A 21,463-nucleotide genomic window follows, 5' to 3' on the forward strand; every position below is an offset into this window, starting at 1 on the left:
CTATTACAAGATGTGAGCAAGATTAGTTTGATCATTGATATGTGGAAATCAACTACTATCGTTGGACATTTCATAGATACAGGGTAGAATCTGCAAAAGAGGGTTTTGAGTTTTGTGAAAGTTCCTGCTCCTAGATGGGGAATTGACGTGGCAGATGCTATTTTCAAGTGTTTGAAGGCTTGGGGGATTGAAAACAAAGTATTTTCTATTTCAGTTGACAATGCTTCTTATAATGATTCTTGTTTGAGGGCTCTTAAAGATACCTTATCACTTAGTAGTTCATTGCCTCTTGGTGGTAGTTTGTTTCATATTAGATGTTATGCACACATACTAAACTTGTTGGTGCAAGATGGCCTTGGTAGAATTAGGGACATTATCCATAATGTATGTGAGAGTGTGAAATATATTAACTATAATGATTCAAGGCTAAAAGCATTTTGTGATGTTGTTGAGCAAAAACAGCTAAAGGAAAAGAAGCTCATCATTGATTGTCCAACAAGATGGAATTCTACATATAAGCTGTGTTGTCTACTGCTCTGAAGTTCAAGGTTGTCTTTCCTGCTTATAAAGAAAGAGAGCCACATTACAACTATGCACCATCAGAAGAGGATTGGAATAAGGTTGAGAAGATTTATAAACTTTTAGAAGTGTTCAATCTAGCAACCCATGTCATCTCAGGTAGTGAGTATCCTACTGTAAATTTGTACCTTCCTAAAGTTTGGAAAGTGAAAAAAGTAATTGATAATGCCACAAAAGACAGTGATTTCTTCATCAAAGAAATGGCATCCTCAATGAAAGAAAAATTTGACAAATATTGGGGGGAATGTAATATGGTAATGGCCATTGCAAGTGTTCTGGATCCCAGTTGCAAATTATATGTTTGTTAATTATTGCTTCCCTTTGATTTATAAACCTGATTATGTGGCTTCAGAGAATGTAGATAGAGTGGTGGATGCTTTGAAAACAATGATGAGTATGTTGGCATGTATGAGGGAGAGACAACTATGGGTAATGAACTTGTTAATGCTAGCAACAACTCTTTTGTCAATGTTTCTAGTTCTTCCATAGTTACTAGATTTGACCAAATCATGAGCATTGTTCATGAAAAGCAAGCAACTCCCCCAATGAAATCAAAATTGGAAGCTTACCTTGAGGAGGTTGTTTATATTCCTAAGGGTAGTTCTAACTCATTCAGTGCCTTGGAGTGGTGAAAAACTAATAGTCTAAAGTATAAGATTTTGTCTAAGATGGCAGTTGATGTAATAGCTATTCCAATTTCAAAAGTGCCATCAAAGTCCACATTTAGTTCTAGTGGTAGGGTTATTGATGAATATCGTTCTAAATTGAATGAACAATCAGTTGAAGCACTTATTTGTGGCGGGGGTTGGCTTCATAATAAGCATGGTTTGAAAAAGAAGCCAAAGGTACAAATTTTGAATTTTAATAATAATATCATTTCTTATATTTATTAGTTATTAAATTTTGTTATGATCTAATATATATTTGATTTCTTCTTCTCAGGTGTTTGAACAAGAAGAAGAAACTGTGTTGAAGATTTAATGCTTTGCAGTTGGATGATTTGTTGTGATTGTAACAAGAACAATTGTGTTAATTTGATTATTTTATATTTTTTGTTTGTATTTTAGATAATTTGGATTAAGTTATTGTAATTTTGAATGGATTTATGTATGTTTACAATTTGCTAAAAATACAAGCTCCTTAACAGGCCACAGGTCAGGCCCAGGCCAAATAAAGTCTTTCACAGGCCACAGGCCATAGGCTAGGCTCAGGCCAATAGGTCTCACTACAGACCCGGCCTGTTAAGGGTGAGGCCAAGTCTGGCCTGGCCTATTTCCACCCCTAGCCCCCACTAAAATCTCGAGCTTCAGTGACAAACATAATAGACCATCCCAACTTGCGAGCTATAATTTTCACTTTCTCCCTACCTTGTCCTGGTTCCAATAAGGCTAGGAATTTCAACCTGTTAAGAGTTCTGAGATCAAAAAGCAAATGATGAAAAGAGGCACCACCAGTGCCTTAGGAATTCCATATCGTACTATTCATGGACAAGGAACTTGAGGCAGTAAGATGACAATAACAATACCTATAAATGATCAATCTCACTGGAGGTCTCACCACTACCATGCATTTTGACATCGGTATCCTCCACAAGGGGGTTTAAGTAGGTTCTATACACAACAATAGGTCTTCGTCGATAGGATTAGTTGCACCACTGTCTGTGGTAGGTGGGGATAAGTACAGGATTGGCTGAGGCCCACCTTAGGGAATTCTAGCATGCGAAGCTTAGTTTGAAGTGTTGATATTCTGGCCTACTTTCATAATCTGACTAGGAATTATTGCCCTTTGATGAGAGCCCACAACATTACTCTAACTTGAATTAGCATAATCCTTAAGGTGGGCCTAGTTTACGAGTTTCTTTTTAATATTCAAGCATGCCTCCATTGGGATGGCAATTGAAGAACTACAGCCTACTTATTCCCCTTTAGGCCCAGATCAAACATCAATTTTCTTGTTCTTGTTTGGAGCCACATCATGTGCTTTCATGCGTTTTAAACTCGCACCAGCCACGATGCTGTTATCATAGGGAAGATTACATGGTGATTCCTGAGTGATTCTTTTAGAGATATCCTCAACATTAATTTCATTTAAAGCAGAGAATCGAGATCCTCCTTTACTGCTATCTATATCAAAGCGAGTATCACAACGAGCATCAAGTACTCGATTCCTACCCTCCACTTGCTGCCCTCATAGAGGATATTATCATCTCAGAGCTACCATCCACTCACCATATGCCGAAGGAAGAGGTTTCTCAGATTCTGAGTTGTGTTTAGGTACAGCACCTTCATTTCCTTGTGAGACATCTATCGAATCATTGCCCTTGCCAAATTGCACAACTACCCGACATGGACAATGGTTAGAGTCATGGCTGTATCTCCCGCATGAGAAGTAGATAGAATACAACCCTTCAGAGACAACCTTCTTCTCATTCCTGTTGATCAAGATGGAAGGTAGCAATAGTGAACAAGGATCCAATTTGACACAGATGTTGGCAAAGCAACCTTTAGTCTGTGCGAGAGTATTCTTGTCAACTTTCAAGACCGTACCAATCTAGTTACCTACAACATGGAGGATACCTTGATCATAAAAATCAATAGGAAACTTAGGAATTCTTACCCATGCTGCTATCCTTTAACTTCAAAAGCATCTGGATCAAAATCAGCCCTCTATGGTTGCACTGCAAGATAATGATCATTAATTAGCCACGACCGCTCTGCCAGTGCAAACTCATAGTCCTCCTCACTGCTTAATCAAACAAGGAAAAATCCCGAACCTATCTCTAAGGTTTTGACCTCACTATGACGTCCCCAAAGCTGTCTGAGTTTAGACCCCAAGTAGTCCTCCCGGACCATTCTACCAAGCAATCGGACAAACAGTGATGTGTTCCACTTCTTTGCTAGTTTCTTTTGAAAGTTAGGAAGTATAATGATATTCAGACCTTTCTCAGTCTTTTCCACTTTGAGCCGTGATTTCCACCCATCACCCTTCCACCATTCTCCTTCATCCTCTTCCTTATCCAACAGTGTATTTTCAACACAAACTTGCTTGTATGACTTCAACGGGGAGACAGCGCCCTCTGATGGTATCATTTCTTCATCAAACATCCATTCCTCCATCCTGGGAACAACAGACCTAGCACTTGCAATCACAGAACCGCCAACCCTAACCTTCTGACTCCGTATCAGGGCATTAGTTTCCTCTATAGAGGGGGCGCTAATGAGAGAATTCTTGTTCTCCTTCTCCATAATCCAAAGAGGATTCTGTCAGCTTTTTCTAGTTGCAATTGTTAGGAATCTTTGTTTGAGGTTTTTTTTACAAGTATATAGAAAGTGGATTGTTTCTTTTTCCCCCTCTTTATTCTCTATTTGTTAACACCCTATCTATTAGTCTTTTATATAAAACCCTTTATAAATTAATAAAATATTTATGTTATTTGTTTAAAAAGCAATATTCTTATCTCTATTAAAAAAAATTAAATAATAGATTTAATTTGTTGAGGTACTTTTGAAAAATTACAAAAAATGTTAAAATTTAACTAATTTTAATTAATTTTTTAAATTTTATGGAAATAGTAGTAAATGGAATACCGTTATAAAAAGCAACGAAAGGAATATCTACTAATTTAATTTTAAGCATACAAACCAATGTTTTCCGATAAACTTTTCTAATTTCTTTATCTACCAAACACATTTGAGAATTATCACATGTTTCCAATTATGTCTGATTATTTCCATTATAGTTCATCAATTTATATTTTGTGAACTGAATAAATGAACCATTAAATAGGAAGGATATACGTGGAAATTAAAGGAAGCAGAACTGGTAGGTATTGTTTGCTTTCTTTCCACGCGACATTTCTCTGATCGTGAGTCATCCACAATTGATTACCACAAACGGAATGTGTGGTTGAGATTTCTCTTGACATAAAAATACTCCCTACCGTTTAAAATATAAAAATTAGAAAAGAGTTTATTCTGATTTTAAATATAAATTTCTAATTTATTTTTTTAAAATTTATTATTGTTTTCCTAAAGTATTCTTATCAATTAAAAGTGATATTTAAAAAAAAAAAAAACTAACTTCACCTTTATATTAATGCTCAAAGATAGTATTTAAAAAAATTTTGGTAATTGATGTTGCAATTTAATGTACAGACGTAAAATGGTTGTCGAGTGATAGAACCGGAGCATTAAAACCCTAAACTAATTGAACTTGTTAAAAAGGGAGTTAACATAATTTTTAATCCTTGAAATATGGACCTATTTTGATTTTGGTCCCTCAAATTTTAAATCCATGGTTTTGGTCTCTGAAATTTACTCTATCTTCAACCGTTAGTTCCCGGATGTGTAATGGTGTTATAATATGCTAAAATGTTGTAAACAGCATTACGATGGTAATGTCGACTCACGAGATGACTCTTGTATTTCTTTTATGGATAACAAAGGATACAAAAAGAACAAGTCCTCAAAACGTAATTATTTAATCCCTTTTTTCCTTTTTCTTTGTTTGATAAGTTGTTTACTATACTGCATTTTGAGAATTATCCCCTTCTGACCAATTGTTCTCTGCGTCATGTTTTAAATACTTGCTCTTTTTTCTTGTTATTCAGACAAGACACAGTTAGGTGTCATTTGGTGATTCCATATCATCAAATTTAATGTCGTTTGTAAAACTTCAGTAGATTTTAACATTATTGTTTCTTTAAGGGCTAATGTTTTAAAATAAACTAAATTATAAGGAGTAAAACTATAAGTTTGAAATTTGATGGACCAAAATCAAAATAACCCAGGTTTTAAGAATTAAAAATTATATTAACCCAAGAAATACGGCAATTTAATGTTTGATAAGACTTTATATATGCAACACAAGTACATTTCCAACTCGTCATGAGTTTATCATTGGCTAAATATATGGAACCCCTGATTCATTTGCTTTGTATGAGATTTTATAGATTATGCAGCGGAAGTTATATACTACTATTACATTTACATTTGCACTACAAATTAGATCTTATATTTAGGATTAGAGGTAGTGTATAATAATTCTGGTCCTTATTAATATAAGATCCAATTTTTGGTTCAAATCAAATTACAAACTAAATATTATATTAAGAACCGGATATAGTTACATCCCTTTTTTCCTTTTTCTTTGTTTGATAAGTTGTTTACTATACTGCATTTTGAGAATTATCCCCTTCTGACCAATTGTTCTCTGCGTCATGTTTTAAATACTTGCTCTTTTTCTTGTTATTCAGACAAGACACAGTTAGGTGTCATTTGGTGATTCCATATCATCAAATTTAATGTCGTTTGTAAAAATTCAGTAGATTTTAACATTATTGTTTCTTTAAGGGCTAATGTTTTAAAATAAACTAAATTTTAAGGAGTAAGACTATAAGTTTGAAATTTGATGGACCAAATCAAAATAACCCAAGTTTTAAGAATTAAAAATTATATTAACCCAAGAAATACCGCAATTTAATGTTTGATAAGACTTTATATCTGCAACACAAGTACATTTCCAACTCGTCATGAGTTTATCATTGGCTAAATATATGGAACCCCTGATTCATTTGCTTTGTATGAGATTTTATAGATTATGCAGCGGAAGTTATATACTACTATTACATTTACATTTGCACTACAAATTAGATCTTATATTTAGGATTAGAGGTAGTGTATAATAATTCTGGTCCTTATTAATATAAGATCCAATTTTTGGTTCAAATCAAATTACAAACTAAATATTATATTAAGAACCGGATATAGTTACATCCCTTTTTTCCTTTTTCTTTGTTTGATAAGTTGTTTACTATACTGCATTTTGAGAATTATCCCCTTCTGACCAATTGTTCTCTGCGTCATGTTTTAAATACTTGCTCTTTTTCTTGTTATTCAGACAAGACACAGTTAGGTGTCATTTGGTGATTCCATATCATCAAATTTAATGTCGTTTGTAAAAATTCAGTAGATTTTAACATTATTGTTTCTTTAAGGGCTAATGTTTTAAAATAAACTAAATTTTAAGGAGTAAGACTATAAGTTTGAAATTTGATGGACCAAATCAAAATAACCCAAGTTTTAAGAATTAAAAATTATATTAACCCAAGAAATACCGCAATTTAATGTTTGATAAGACTTTATATCTGCAACACAAGTACATTTCCAACTCGTCATGAGTTTATCATTGGCTAAATATATGGAACCCCTGATTCATTTGCTTTGTATGAGGTTTATAGATTATGCAGCGGAAGTTATATACTACTATTACATTTACATTTACACTGTAAATTAGATCTTATATTTAGGATTAGAGGTAGTGTATAATAATTCTGGTCCTTATTAATATAAGATCCAATTTTTGGTTCAAATCAAATTACAAACTAAATATTATATTAAGAACCGGATATAGTTACATCATCCGTTAATTAGTCAAATATAAATTTTATTGGGTGCCAAATAATACACTGAAAATTGTTCTTTCAACGTGACTTTTCAATCCATACAATTTAAAGAGGATTAGGAGTCATTTTTGTCTTGAAAGTATGTATAAAGAGACAGCAAGTATTTGAAAGTTTTTTTAAGTTCAATGTCATCTTAAAAATGTTAAAAGGAAGCAATGTGGTCCTAACTATTAAAAAAACTAACATTAATTGAAAGGGTGTTTAATTATATTCCATCCTAGCGTCTCATCCCCATCTTAGTAATTTTGAGAGGGGACAGTTCCATCGTAAAAGTGTTCAAAACAAGACAAAAATTGGACGGGATGAGACACAAGATAAGAGTGTCCCGTCCCAATATACTATCTTTCTTTTTAATTTTATAGACTTATTTGATTTATCATTATAATAGTATTATAGTAATAATATTTATCAATTGTTATTTTTGATTATTTTTTTACAACTTGTCCTATATAGGTTACATGATGTTTTAAATTTGTTTATTTTTTGTTTTTCAATATTATATTAAAAAAATTCTTCTTTGCCAATTTTTCCTAATTTTTATCTATTTTTATATAATTTTCATTATGAATTCTTATACTCCATCTACAATTAGTTTTCAAATTAAGAAAATCATAAAAATTCAAAAAAATAAAAAAGACAGGACATCCATGTCCCGTTCTGTTAAAGATAGGATGCCATTGGGATGGGATAAGACGTATGAACACTCCTAGTTAATTGTTAGGGAAAATGTTCATTCACTGTTAACAAGTTTTTTTTTTTAATAACCAGGGTGGCATTGTTTTTTTCTTTTTTGGGAAATACGTTTAGGATGATGTTGGGCTTAAAATGCTTTTACATTTTCACAATTCCCACTAATTTTATAATTATTAGAGTTATATACAGAAAATACAGTTGATAACTCAAAACTTGCATTTTGTTTAGCATACACGTTTCTTGATCTGTTATTTACGCTCCTCGGCAACAACTTAAACCTAAGATTGTTAAATTGATGAGTTTAAGCAAACTCGTTAGGAAAATGTGAACTCATAACATAAACTTATAATGTAAAATTGTTAGAGTTTATATTTAATACTACCTCCGTTGTTCATATTCCTGACCTAATATAATGTTATTGGATCAGGAATTGCACATAATTTTGTTTCTATAAATTGAATTAAATATTATCCATAAACTCTGGCCAAAAAAAATATTATACTCCTCTAGTCCTATTTATAAGATCATAATTTTTTAATTAGTTTGGTCATTTTTTTATAAGATTCAATTTAGAGTTAAATATATTTTTACCAATTTTTTCCCTAATTAATTTTATTCTCTCTTATTATCTTTTTTCCATACATTCTCTTTAATTTTTCCCCCTATGTTTCTCTTTAATTTACCCTCTTACCTATATTTGGGGGAATTAAAAACCTATTTATTACGTTATTTTTAACTAATTTTAACAAATCTCTTAAATACCTTACGGTTATTAGGATCTTATAAAAAAGTAGGATGGGTAGCATAAAAAACTTTGCAATAATGTGAGAACAATAATGTAGGTGCCATTCCAATTAGAGAAGTTAGGGTAGATAAGTCCGTCCCCGCGCCTTAAAGGCAAATTTATATTTATAGCATTAACCATTTAACGCTCCCTCTTTTCCCCCACCATTAATACTCCCACGTTTAAACAATAGTCACTTTCAAGTTGTACCCGAACAAAAGTTATGCCCACATATTAGGGGAAATAATAAATAACATAAATTCTAACAAAATGCTATGGTAATTTATAAAAATAACCTCTATTTTTTTTTTAATATTTTAGATTTTGAATTTGGATGCCTCCTTTTGTCAAAGTGACCAGTGCTTGAAATCCGGGAAATTAAGTAGCATTATATGTTTATGCTAATTGTTTACATACGTATCTACCATTCATCAATATTGTATCAATTAATTAATAACAAGACTTTTGGTGGCAACAATATATGCCTTAATAACGGTAGATATAACGTTCCTTTCAACTAAACTTGTGGGTGAGTCCATCGAGTGGTCAGATCAAGTCCAAGAAAAAAGGAGTGCTAGTACAAGTCACCTACAAGAAAGAATAAACGATCCTAATTATCATAAGTCACCTAACTAGATATTAATTGAGATTATCCTTGTACAAAATTTCATTAATTATATTGTTTTTTATGACTTTTTGATCACTAATTCATGGTATTATATATGGCTAAATTTGAAATTTTATTTCATTTTTAGACCAAACTATTGATTTAATCCCATCTCTTTGGTTTTGATGAGATCGTTAGTAAGTTCTTTATAAGAAGGATCAGAAATAGTACAATATATGAAATAAATATATAAATCCCATCTCAATTATTGACAAAACTTTGATAGCATACACACGCATATATTAATTATATATGCGCCTTTAGAAGGGAATACCCATAACTCAATTATGGTGGGTATGACAATGGAGTGGCCGGAGATCTTCATAGTGGCAACATCCGCCTTAGGATTCATCACTCTTTCGAAAGCATTAATCTATTTTGCGAGATGGGTCTGGGTTATGTTTTTAAGGCCACCCAAGAATCTCAAAACCTATGGTTCATGGGCTATCATCACTGGTTCAACCGATGGAATTGGGAAAGCCATTTCCTTGGAACTGGCTTCCAAAGGACTCCACATCGTTCTGGTTGGTCGAAACCCTAAAAAGCTCGAAGCCACATCGAAGGAGATAAGAGAAAAACACGGCGGACATGTTCAAGTGAAGCTTGTGGTCATAGACTTCGAGAAAGTCGTCAATGGAGAAGAAATAGTGAAGAAGATAGAGGAAGAAACAGAAGGTTTAGAAGTGGGCGTGTTGGTGAATAACGTAGGCATGGCAAGCCCTTATCCGAGGTACTTTCATGAAGAAGATTTGGAGTTTATGGAAGCAATTATTAAAGTGAATTTGGAGGCAATAACTTGGGTGACCAAGGCTGTGATTGAAGGAATGTTCAGAAAGAAGAAAGGAGCTATCATCAACACTGGTTCTGGTTCCTGCTCTATGATTCCTTCCTATCCTCTCTGTACGCTCTATGCTGCAACAAAAGCGTAAGTTTATTATTAATTTTAAGGTATTCAAGTGGTTTCTTGAATATTATTATTGCAGCCTTAATTTATCTTCTCATTGATTAATTTCAAGTTTATTACTCGTTTGATCCAACGGAATAACTTGTTAGAGTTAATAAATCCGATGAAAAATGCGGAAGTTAGAAAAGTTTAGGTGTAAGAAAGAGAAACCGCACTCCATTCTATTTGAGGATCACAACTTTTAGATGATCTTTGATCGGGTATGGGTTTGGGTTTCCTTTTCAGCACAAACTACTTTTCCGGACCTTTTAGGAATAAGTGGCCTTTATTATTAGCCACTAAATAGGGTTATTAATTAATTTTTTTCAAGATTTTTTCCGCTTAAAATTTGATATAATTTTATTTTCTTGAGATGTAATTAATAATTTTAAATAAGGATAAATTTGAACTTTTCTTAACTTTCAAACAATTTAATAACTAATGAGTTAGCCACCTCTCTTTAGTTTTCGACAAAGGGATTAAAGATGCCTTATAATAAGGATTAGGGGGATACTCATTTTTTTTAATAATTAAAAAAATAAAGTTTAGATGTATACTGGTAGCATGTGATGAGTAGGACCCAGCCAAAACACCCCACGAAACCTTTTGACCAGAAAAAAAGACCACCCCACAAACCTCAAAATTGTTTTTTTCCTTTGGAACAAAGATTCGCTCCAAATTCCAACGAGAAATGAGTCTAGCAAGAAAGGCTAATCTTTTATAATATGACAAATCAATGTTTAAATTCTTATTGGGAAAGGTACCTACATTTAGTACCATGAACAAAATTGCCTTCAATATGAAGATATTTATGTTTGGGGGGAGAAAAAAGGTTCAGCTCCACACCCATTACTATATGTAATAGTTTCATATATACTTGTCAATTTTGCAGCTATTTATGGATGTTCTCAAAATGCATCGGTGTAGAATACAAATCACAAGGAATTGACATCCAGTGCCAGGTTCTCCTACACTCTTAACCTTCTAAATTTATTATATAATCATCGATATATGTGATATAAAATCTATAGCCTTGGAACCAAACAATGAACAAAAGAAAAGCCCTTAGCTTGGCTCACAATTTAGCTATGTATATATATAGGTACCAATGTTTGTGGCAACGAAGATGGTAAAACTGAAGACATCCTTATTTATTCCAACTGCTAAGGATTACAGCAAAGGTTGCATCAGATGGTTTGGTTATAAAGAGAGTATCTGTGTGCCTTACCTTTTCCATTCTATTCAATGCCTTCTCATACGAATGGTTCCTGATTCACTCGTTGATTGGTATCTCATGCGACAACATCTTTATCTGCGCAAAAGAGGACTCGCCAAGTATTCCAAACTCAAAGCTTAGAATTTAGTTACAACTGTGTAATAAATTTCTGTATGATGATTAATGAAATACTACCTCCGGTCTCTAATATAAGACCTAGTTAACTAGTTTGGTTAGAGAGATAAGAAAGTTACTAAATATTTTAAAGTATTTATATTTATTGTTTTTCTCCAAACTAATTTGTTGGACTTATAAATTGATATATAATCTGATGATATGTATAAGTTTTTAGAGATCCTTTAACATATGTTATAATTATGCAATTTAATAATTTTTTTAATTTTTTCAAATTAGTTAATTGTATTTTATATTAAAGATCAGAGGTGATAACAGAATGTTCTATGTTCTGCCCCCCCCCCCCCCATTGTGCATATGAGCTTACAATACACTGAAGAAACAACTTCACAACATAAGTTATTATGAAGCCACTTAGAAAGCTTCTATATCATCCGGGATCATTATCTCCTATATTTTCAATTCATATGTGGCTTCTTTCATATAAAATCATAACTATTCACATATTTTATACCCTTTTCGGTCTTACATATAGGATCCCTTTTTTTTTTTTTCCTTGGTGATACAAGAGAAAACTAACTACTAAGCTAAAATTCTACGAGTAAATTCAACTCCCCTCATGTCCTCCTGGTATACATATAGGATCCTTTTAAACGCTCTGTTTTAATCCTTCATGTAAAACTTTGTTGATATTGTCTATTAAGGCATTAATTAGATGAATAGTTTTACCAAAATATCCCGGCTAATTAATGCTCAATTCTTTTGGCAAAAAAATCGTACTACTTAAGATATCCTATTAAATTTTAGAAGTAATTGTGAGAGAATAATATGAACATTTGACAGACCAATTATAAATAATTAATTTTCTTAAATAATGATCAGTTGATTAAAACGATTCTTATATACTACCTCCCCTCCTTAATATAAAAGCAGAATTTCAATTAATTTGATCCTAAATTATCAATTCATCTTGTTTCTCACATTTGTCCATATTTTTCCAAAGTAATCTGTATGGTGATTGCATATATTAAAGGTTCTATTAAAGATTACTTCCAATGCACATGATAATGACATTTTACGAAAAATAACATATATGAATTGTAAATAATTAACTTAACAAATATCCTTAATATCCATAAATTAGTTATCTATTTTTTATATTAATGACCGAATGTAGTATTTAGTCCTATAAATATAAAACTTTACATCGATGTCCAATTTTATTATTAATTTATTATTGTGTTGACTTTATTTATATGATGTATAATATATATTAAATAGGGATAAAGTTAAAAAGTCGTTGAATTTTAAATGAGAGTTGATAAAATTTAAAGTTTTTCTTAATTGACGTAAAATATATTAAAAGTTACTTATCAATAAAATCAGATGAGTAGCTCTTTTTGTAAGACCCCAACTCCTGGGTAAAATACAAATCTACGATATCACCGAGGAAAAAGAACACAAATCTAAGAGACAGTACAAAAAAAAAAATAATTGATGGTTTTGATGAAACTGGCGATGCCCATTCCAGAAAAACATTTCTCAGGTCGCGAGTTCATCATTGGGCGGATAAATTGGAATCCCCAATGCCTTTGCTTTCGTATTATGTTTCTTGTCTCTATTCATCCGTTCTGAATTCGATTTTTACTTTATTGCTATATTGCTAAACATGCGTGTTGTTAAATTTTTAGATATAATAATTATTATTTTTGCATGAAAAATAATTATTTATTTTTAATAAAGTGGAAGTTAAAATTTTTTTAAAAAAAGAATACAACATTAAATGGAGGACAAAACAGAAAAAAAAATGTTTTGCATTGTACGTAAATTTTGACTTCTTAGTTCATGTGTTTTATCCTATGAGATCAAGTAAATACGGACGAAAGAAGTATTTTCTGTTAGGGGCATTCATAAGACTCAAATGCCCACCGGAACCAGGTGAAGTTTAAGCTCAATCTGACCCTAAAAAAATGGCTTAGAAAATGACAAGATATTTTCAAGCCAGGCCAATTGTCAGGTAGGATCACATAATAGGTAAAATTAAAGGGCGAATTAGAATAGCTTATAAGTAGTTTTTTAATCATGATTTATAAAATATGAGATTAATATGTGACCTAATTTTATCTCAATATACGTGAAATATGTTTATAAGTATTTTTAAATGCTATTCCAAACCGGTCCTAAAATCTGCTATTTTTTCTGTTTGGCCATACGCGAACTAACAGTGATATAATCCATAATATAATCTTGTCTTTTATAACTGAATCGACTGGTTTGGTTTCGACCTAAAACCGAACCAAAGCATCAACCCATGATCACCTCAATTTTTTTTGGCCAAAAAAGTAAATTTTATTAATATTCAAAAAAAAAAAAATTACAAACACCAATAGCTATAGGCCAAAAATAAAACTCTCAAAAAATCTGAAGTACAACCTAACGCACAAAGACTCGCCGGAAAGAAAAAAGAACTAAAGCACAACAAAAAGTCAAAGCTAAGCTAGAAACAAAAATCACATTAACCAATGCCTTCCCTTGGAGCCTTCGCAGCATGTCCATATGCCCTGGATTCCCTGCCTTTTGTCAAGCCGTGAGCTAAAAAGACGCTTAAAGAAGATGGGACAGAGACCAACCACTCATTCTGGTACATCTTCTTTGCAGCACATCCTGCCAAAAAATCAGCAGTTTTATTACCTTTTCTTGAGACAAGAGAAAAGGTCACATTACTCATGGACTTTTTCAAGGCAAGAACTTCACGGAAAACGTCCCGACTCTGCAATTCACAGCCACCCAGAGACTCTTTCTGAATCAACTTAAAACAAGATTTCACAGTTTGTTTCTATCACTACCTAGCAATCAGGGAACCTATTTCTTATCAACAAGGCTTCCCATAGTGCCAAACATTCCACCATAAAAAGAGAAGATTTTTCGTGATCCTATTTATAAGTTATTTTACTAAATTTTTACTATAAATATACTATATTATTATTTATTTATTATAATATAGATAGTTTTTTTGTTTAAAATGTGTATATATTAAATAGAGATAAAATTAAAAAGTTATATTTTAATAAAAAAATTAATGCAATTTAATCTTTTTTTTAATCTATGTATAACATTTTAAAAGTGTCTTATAAATAAAACCAGAAGAGTATCAAGGTAGTATAGTCCTATGGTCACGTGCCAGCTAACGTGCATTTTTCGTATCACACACTTTTCACCTAATGCGGTAATTTCAGTGTTATCATGATGTGACTAACTAATGCGAGTGATGAAGGCAGATATATAACCCTGTCAAGAATTGAAAGAGATATATATCTTGCCTCAAACACCTACAACGGTGTTCAATTAATCTGCAGTCCAGTACATTAAATTAAAAATAAATGAAAGGAAGATTTGAATCTTCAAAGGCTAGGGAGAGCGCACGATAGAGAAAGGACAGTAAAAATGTCAAATGAGATAAGCAAAATGAATAGATTAGGCATTATAAAAAGGAAATACTTGATTGTTATTCTTAATAACTATCAAGTTTTCTCTTCAAATACTTGATGGTTATATTAAAAAACCGTCAAATATTCCTCTGCTAAACCATACTTCATGGTTTTTCTTTAAAACTATCAAGTATTTAGAAACAATACTTAACGGTTATTTAAAATAGTCAAATATTTGAAGACAATAGTTAACAGTTATTAGGAATAACTGTCAAGTATTGTTTAGACTTCTCTTATTTGACAGTTTTTAGAATAATTATCAAGTATTCAAAAAACATGTCTTTTGTAGCGATTAAAAAATGACGTTTCTATCAGTTTCAACTGCAATAAATAACATTTGTAGCAGTTAAAAAAACCACTAGAAAATCAAGTGTAAGAAATAGATTTTTAACAGTTATGAGAACCGCTACACAATATGGTCAAAACACCAGAAACTTTCTAGTGGTTAAAATAACCACTAGAAAAAACAAGGAGTCCCAAGGGTATGAGATGACATTTGTAGCAGTTTAAAACCGCTAGAAATTGTTGAAAATTTGTAACAGTTTTGTAACCGCTAGAAAGTCCTGAACGAAATTTCATTTTGTCGAGAAACAAAAATTTTCATTTTGGCATCAAAAATTTCTAGCAGTTTATAACCACTAGAAAGTTTGGAGGAAATCAAATTTTGTTAGGAAATGAAATTTTGGAGTTGGCACCAAAAAATTCTCGTGGTTAGAAACTGCTAGAAATGTAGCAGTAAATTTAAATTTTACGAAATTTGTCCCTCTTTTTTATTTTTCTAGCAGTTTTAGAACCGCTAGAAAGTTTACTCCATGGGGAAAAAATAAATTGAGATGTTTGATTATTAAAAAAATATAATATTATAAATTAAAAAACCATTAAGTAGATTATATTAGAGAATTTTTGTTAATATGTATATTTACCAATGTATTACATGTTATATATTTGAATTTTGTGATAAATAATAAGTAATTAAATCATGATTGTGTCAAATGAAGTGAATTTAATTTAACAAGATAGCTGAATTGAAAATGAGATAGTTTATAATATTGAACTTAAACTGTTATGTTGAGAAGTGTTTGAATCAGTTAAGGAGGGCATGACAAATGTGAAGAAGAAAAATCTGAAAGAAAAAAAAGAAATAAAAATGTTAGTAAATTATAAATAAAGATAAATAAAAGATATTAAGACTTATAAAATAAAAATCACCTTACCATATAATGAAGAGAAAAAAAGCACCATATGAGAGAGTAAGAAAAACAGAGAGAATTATAAAGAAGAAGGGGAGAGGAAGGAAAAGAAATGAGATAAATGAATGAGAAGGTGATGTGGTATTTATAGTGATCAGTGAGATATTTGTAGCGGTTTTTTTTACAGTGTTTTAATACATTTTGTAGCGGCCTTGCATTTTCTAGCGTATAATATAACCGCTAGTATTTGTAGTGGTTTTACCTTTTAAAAAACTGAACCAATTTTAATTTATACATATTTATTTATGAAAGACAAATTTTTTGAATGATAAGATTTTTGAAACTACTATTCTTGATCATCATCCTGCCTGAAAGGAGATATTAAAAAAAATTATGTTAGAATTATAATACATTTAGAAAAAATTAGTAATTAGTAGTTAATTATTTAAATAATTTAAGAAAAGACATATACCTGATAATTGCCAAATTATTGTTTCCTTTAGGAAAGAAGTTTTCAAAATTCGGGGGTTGGAAGGGTTTACTGTCGTAAATAATGTCACCATCACCCATATCATAAAGATCTCATTGTTTAAGGTGAACGACCATATTCCAATTTTTATATTTCTTGTCCTCGACATAATAAACCTGGTGTGCCTCAGAAGCAAGAATATATGGCTCATCATCTTCAGATTCCCCTGCATGAATAAGTCTAGAGAAATTAACAGAGGTGATTCCCAAGTGGTCAGTAACGAGTCCCTGTGAAGTTGTTGTATTTGCCTAGGAGCACTTGAACAGAGTTATGGTGAAAAGCTGGTAACTTAACTCAATGATGTCAATTAGCTTTCCATAGTAACTGACGCCTCCGAAGCGCATATCGCCATCACTGCTGCTAGCATAACATCTCATCCTAAATGTCCCGTAAACTCCAAAGTTTTATGTGAGTAATCCCTGGTCATGTCCAACCATACAGAACTTGAAGCCGTTGACATTATATGCGGTAAACCTTCGTGCATAGTCTAACGGACCGAGGGAAAAAGCTTTGAATTCATCTGTGTATGGGCTGTTATCATTACGTATTCAACGTGTAAACCAACTGGGAAACTCTTTGTGGACTCTTTTATCAATGTCTGTGGAACGGGCATGTCCCCGTAGCGCTACCTGAGGTAACTTCTAAACTCACTACAGCAAAGTGTAATTTCTTAGAAGAGTCAATGAGAAACAAATATAAAGTGTAAAAGTTAGAGAGCTTATATAATACTTACTGCATGAAGGGTTCAACTTGGCTGTAATTTATCAAAACATGTATGTGTGCCTGGAGTTTCTCTATAGGAGTGAGTCTAAAGAATTCATATCCTCCAACTAGTTTCCCGACAGGAGGAAATAAAGTTGACGTGGAAGGACTAGGAGGAGAATCATCTATGTGACGCGGGCAGTTAAAAGATGTCTCCATGTCATCAAAGTACCTTGAACAGAAAGATAAGACCTCATCTCCGGAATAACCTTCTGCTATTGACTCCTCAGGCCACGCCTTATCCTAACATATGATTTTAATTTTTCCAAGTACCTGCAGGTTAATATTCCATTAATAATTACAAGGAAATGAAATAACAATGTGAAATTTAAAGAGGCAGGGATAAAAGATAATCGAGTACCTCTCTATAGGGTACATCCATCGATAGTGAACTGGGCCAGCAACCTTTGCTTCTCGAACAAGATGGACAGTCAAGTGAACTGTAACAATGAAAAATGATGGAGGAAATGTCATCTCCAAGTGACAAAGTGTAAGAATTATTTTATTTTGCAGCTGATTAAACTCTTCCGCTATCAAGACCTTCACACACAACTTCTTGAAAAATAAACACAATTCCACCAAAACCACTGATACATCAAAAGGAAGTGTGTTTCTCAAAGCCAATGGAAGTAACTATTGCATAAGAACATGGGAGTTATGATTTTTTAACCCAGTAACCTTTCAAGCCTCCAGATCGATACACCTTGAGATGTTGCTAGAATATCCATCAGGTACTTTTATATTTTTTAGCGTCGAAAGGAAAATATCCTTATTTTGCTTCATCAAGGTGAATTTAGCTGGTTGAAATTTGTCGTTTTCATCTGGCCAAGCCTCTTCACGAGTTCCCCAGGTCTGTAAATCTTTTCTAGCAGCAAGATGGTCTTTGGACTTTCTAGCTTCGTTGAGCAACGTATATAACACATTAACGCAAACATATGTTTTTCAATGTGCATAACATCCAAACTATGTCGTAGCAAATTAGATTCCCAATAAGAAAGAGTGAAAAATATGCTTCTCTTCCTCCATTGCATAGGTTGTGCATTAGATGTCCCACGAGACCGTCGTCCTAGTTATTCGGGATCCACATTCTTGCCAAACTCGACATTAACATCTTATAACTACCACAAAATATCCACACCAGACAAAGTAACAGGAGGATCTCTCTTCTCATATTTTCCATTAAAGCAAATCCGTTGCAATCTAAATCTGTGCTTGAAATCGAGGAACCGTCGATGTCCTATGAAGCACTACTTGCGACTGTGTGGAAGGTGACATGATGCGGCATCAAAATTGCACTTAGGACAGGCAAACCCAGTATGCACGTTCTAGCCGGACAAAGTTCCCAAACCAAAAAAATCACTTATTGTCCACATCAAGGTTGCATGGAGATTAAATAGTTGCTTGTCATATGAGTCATATGTCTCAACACCATTCGTCCACAGGTTGATCAATTCGTGCATCAACTGTTGCAGGTATACGTCTATATCATTTCCTGGTGTTTTCTTGCTAGCATAGGACCACCATGGAAAGCAAAAAGGAGCTTTGCTTCATGCACATCACAAGGTGGTAGATAGTAGATGGAATTATGCACTACTACGGCTAGATACTGTAACTTGCGCTCATATTTCTAAAAGGATTAAAACCATTGGTTGTCAACGCAAGACGTACATTTCTAGGATCACTGGCAAAGTCTAGAAATTTTGTATCAAATGTTTTCCACGCCTCCGAATATCGGGCGTGCCTTAACTTGCTATCTAGATTTTCCTCAGTCATATGCCACCTCATGTGCTAAGCCATTTTTTATGACATATACATTCTTTGCAACCGCGGTTTCAAAGGAAAGTATCTAAGGAAATAATGTATTAAAAATTTCAAATATCGAATATTTAAAGACTGAACAAGTAACACATTATAATCAATTGTATTGAGAATTTTAAATATCGAATATTTAGAGACAGAACAAGTAACACATTATAATGAATTGTACCTAAGAATTTTGACTGGTTTCTTCTTCTCCTTTTTCCCTTTCCGTACCGACTTATAGTGAGACGTCTTACATCTCATACAAATCTCTTTGTTTGTATTATATCCCCAGTACAACATACAGTCATTTGGGCATGCATGTATCTTCTTGTAGTTTAAGCCAAGCTTGTTAATAATCTTCTTTGCTTCATAAAAAGATGGAGAAAATTTAGCTTGAGGGAAAGCATCTCCTAGTAATTCCAATAACATAGACATCGCCTTGTGAGTCATACCACATAAGTATTTGATATGATACAACTTCACCAAGAATGACAACTTAGAATACTTTGTGCACCTAGAATAAAGAGGCTTATCAGCTTCACTCATGAGGTAAAAAGTTCCCGAGTAGTTTTGTTTCTAAGAAACTCTGGTTAAACCTCCTCTACTTCATCTTCATTGGGATCCTCACTTTCATGAATGCTAAAAGCATCACGAGCAGCATCGTTCATGGCATCGGCTTCTTCCACTCGAACTCCCATCTGTGAAACTACTGGAACTGACTCAGCAACCATATCTGGTCGTTCCCCATGTAGTTGCCAAAATACATACTCTCAGGGAAGGGCTTAAAGCTCAAATGTTCGGGGGAGGGAAATTTGAATTTTTCTATAACGGTGTGACTTTTTTAGAGGTTATTAACTGCTAGAAATTGTTAACATTTTCTGAAGTTTTATAGCAGTTTATAACTGCTAGAAAGTGTCAGTTAGAATATAGAATTTCTTCCAACATTTGTAGCAGTTTGTAACTGCTAGAAATGTCGTCTTCCTTAAAAAAAAATAAAAATAAAAACATAACAAAAATATTATTTTTAACTATAATTTATATTAAAATAAAATTTATTTACTATTTTACTTCTTCAACCTAATTATTTTAGCCTGAAAGATTTTAACCCAATTCAATTTTTAGTTTCATGCAATAAATTGATATTTATTAAATTAAATTTTAAAAAAATAATAAAATAATAAATAGGTATTACAAGGTATAAATAATATATCTATGCATAAAATTAAAAAACTCCATGATATGTTAAATATTAAAATACATATTACAAGAAAGAATTTTAATGTTAAAAGGCTATATGTTTAGCGTGCTTTATATAGTGCAACAATATATTAATTAATACTTGATATAAATAAAATTATAGAAATAAATAATAAAAGTAAACAAATAAACATAAAATTTAAATAAATATCCACATAAAATATAACATAATAAAATCCAAATCCAAATAAAATCCTATACAAGGAAAACAGAGGAAATAAGGGGTAAGGGGCAGAAGCAGCATCATCGTGATTGTCGAGTGCTGGATCCTCCTATTGGTTCTGCTAGGGGTGGGCAGGCTGCTGATTGTGTTGGGGCTAGACTGGTTACTGGTCGTGCAGGGGCTGGACTGGTGGCAGGTGTATGTCAGGGATCTCGGGAATCGGGATGTTTGGAGCGAAACTGATCACCACATCACACATGGCCATGGCAGCTGCCTTCAATTGGTCAAATTGTAACTGGAACTAACGATCACGCTCTTCCATCCTGGCCACCGTCTCTCGCCTAATCTCTTGTCACAGCTCGTCTGAAGATGAGGAACCCGATTGCTTTACTCCTTGCTCACCTGATGGGACGCTGCTACTGACTGAGAGCTCCCCGTAGTATATAAAGGGCCAACGCAACCTGAGTGGGGCAACCTAGTCAGTGTGGGTCCAAGACCAAGCTCGCTAACTCGACCAGGGTGTTGCGCTCAGCCACGACCCACTAAAAGTGAGGCAGTGGGATCCAAGGCAAACTCCTAAGACTCCCGCAACTCAATATCAACTGAGTCATCCACGCCTATCAAAATTAATATAAAAATATTAATTAGTATGAAATAATATTTATAATGCAATATGGTATTAATATTTAATTGATTACTTACCGCTATCTCCTCAACCTCATCAGAAGCAAGAGACCTGTCTCGAGGCCTATACAGAGTTGGCCACATCTCGCCATAGGTGGGCGTGTATC

General features: G+C 32.9%; 1 protein-coding gene across 1 annotated transcript; it reads left to right on the forward strand.

Annotated features, from left to right (window-relative positions):
• Positions 1–9,467: 9,467 nt before the first annotated feature.
• On the forward strand, positions 9,468–11,581 carry LOC114735505 (very-long-chain 3-oxoacyl-CoA reductase 1). The gene is made up of 3 exons (XM_028923204.1): positions 9,468–10,111; positions 11,022–11,091; positions 11,232–11,581. Exons 1-3 carry the CDS (start codon positions 9,474–9,476, stop codon positions 11,484–11,486), a joined length of 963 nt encoding a protein of 320 aa, XP_028779037.1. The 5' UTR covers positions 9,468–9,473; the 3' UTR covers positions 11,487–11,581.
• The last annotated feature ends 9,882 nt before the right edge of the window (positions 11,582–21,463 follow it).

The sequence above is a fragment of the Neltuma alba genome, unplaced genomic scaffold (assembly GCF_004799145.2).
Source record: "Neltuma alba isolate B1F8T4 unplaced genomic scaffold, ASM479914v2 tig00013212_pilon, whole genome shotgun sequence".
Lineage (NCBI taxonomy): Eukaryota > Viridiplantae > Streptophyta > Magnoliopsida > Fabales > Fabaceae > Neltuma > Neltuma alba.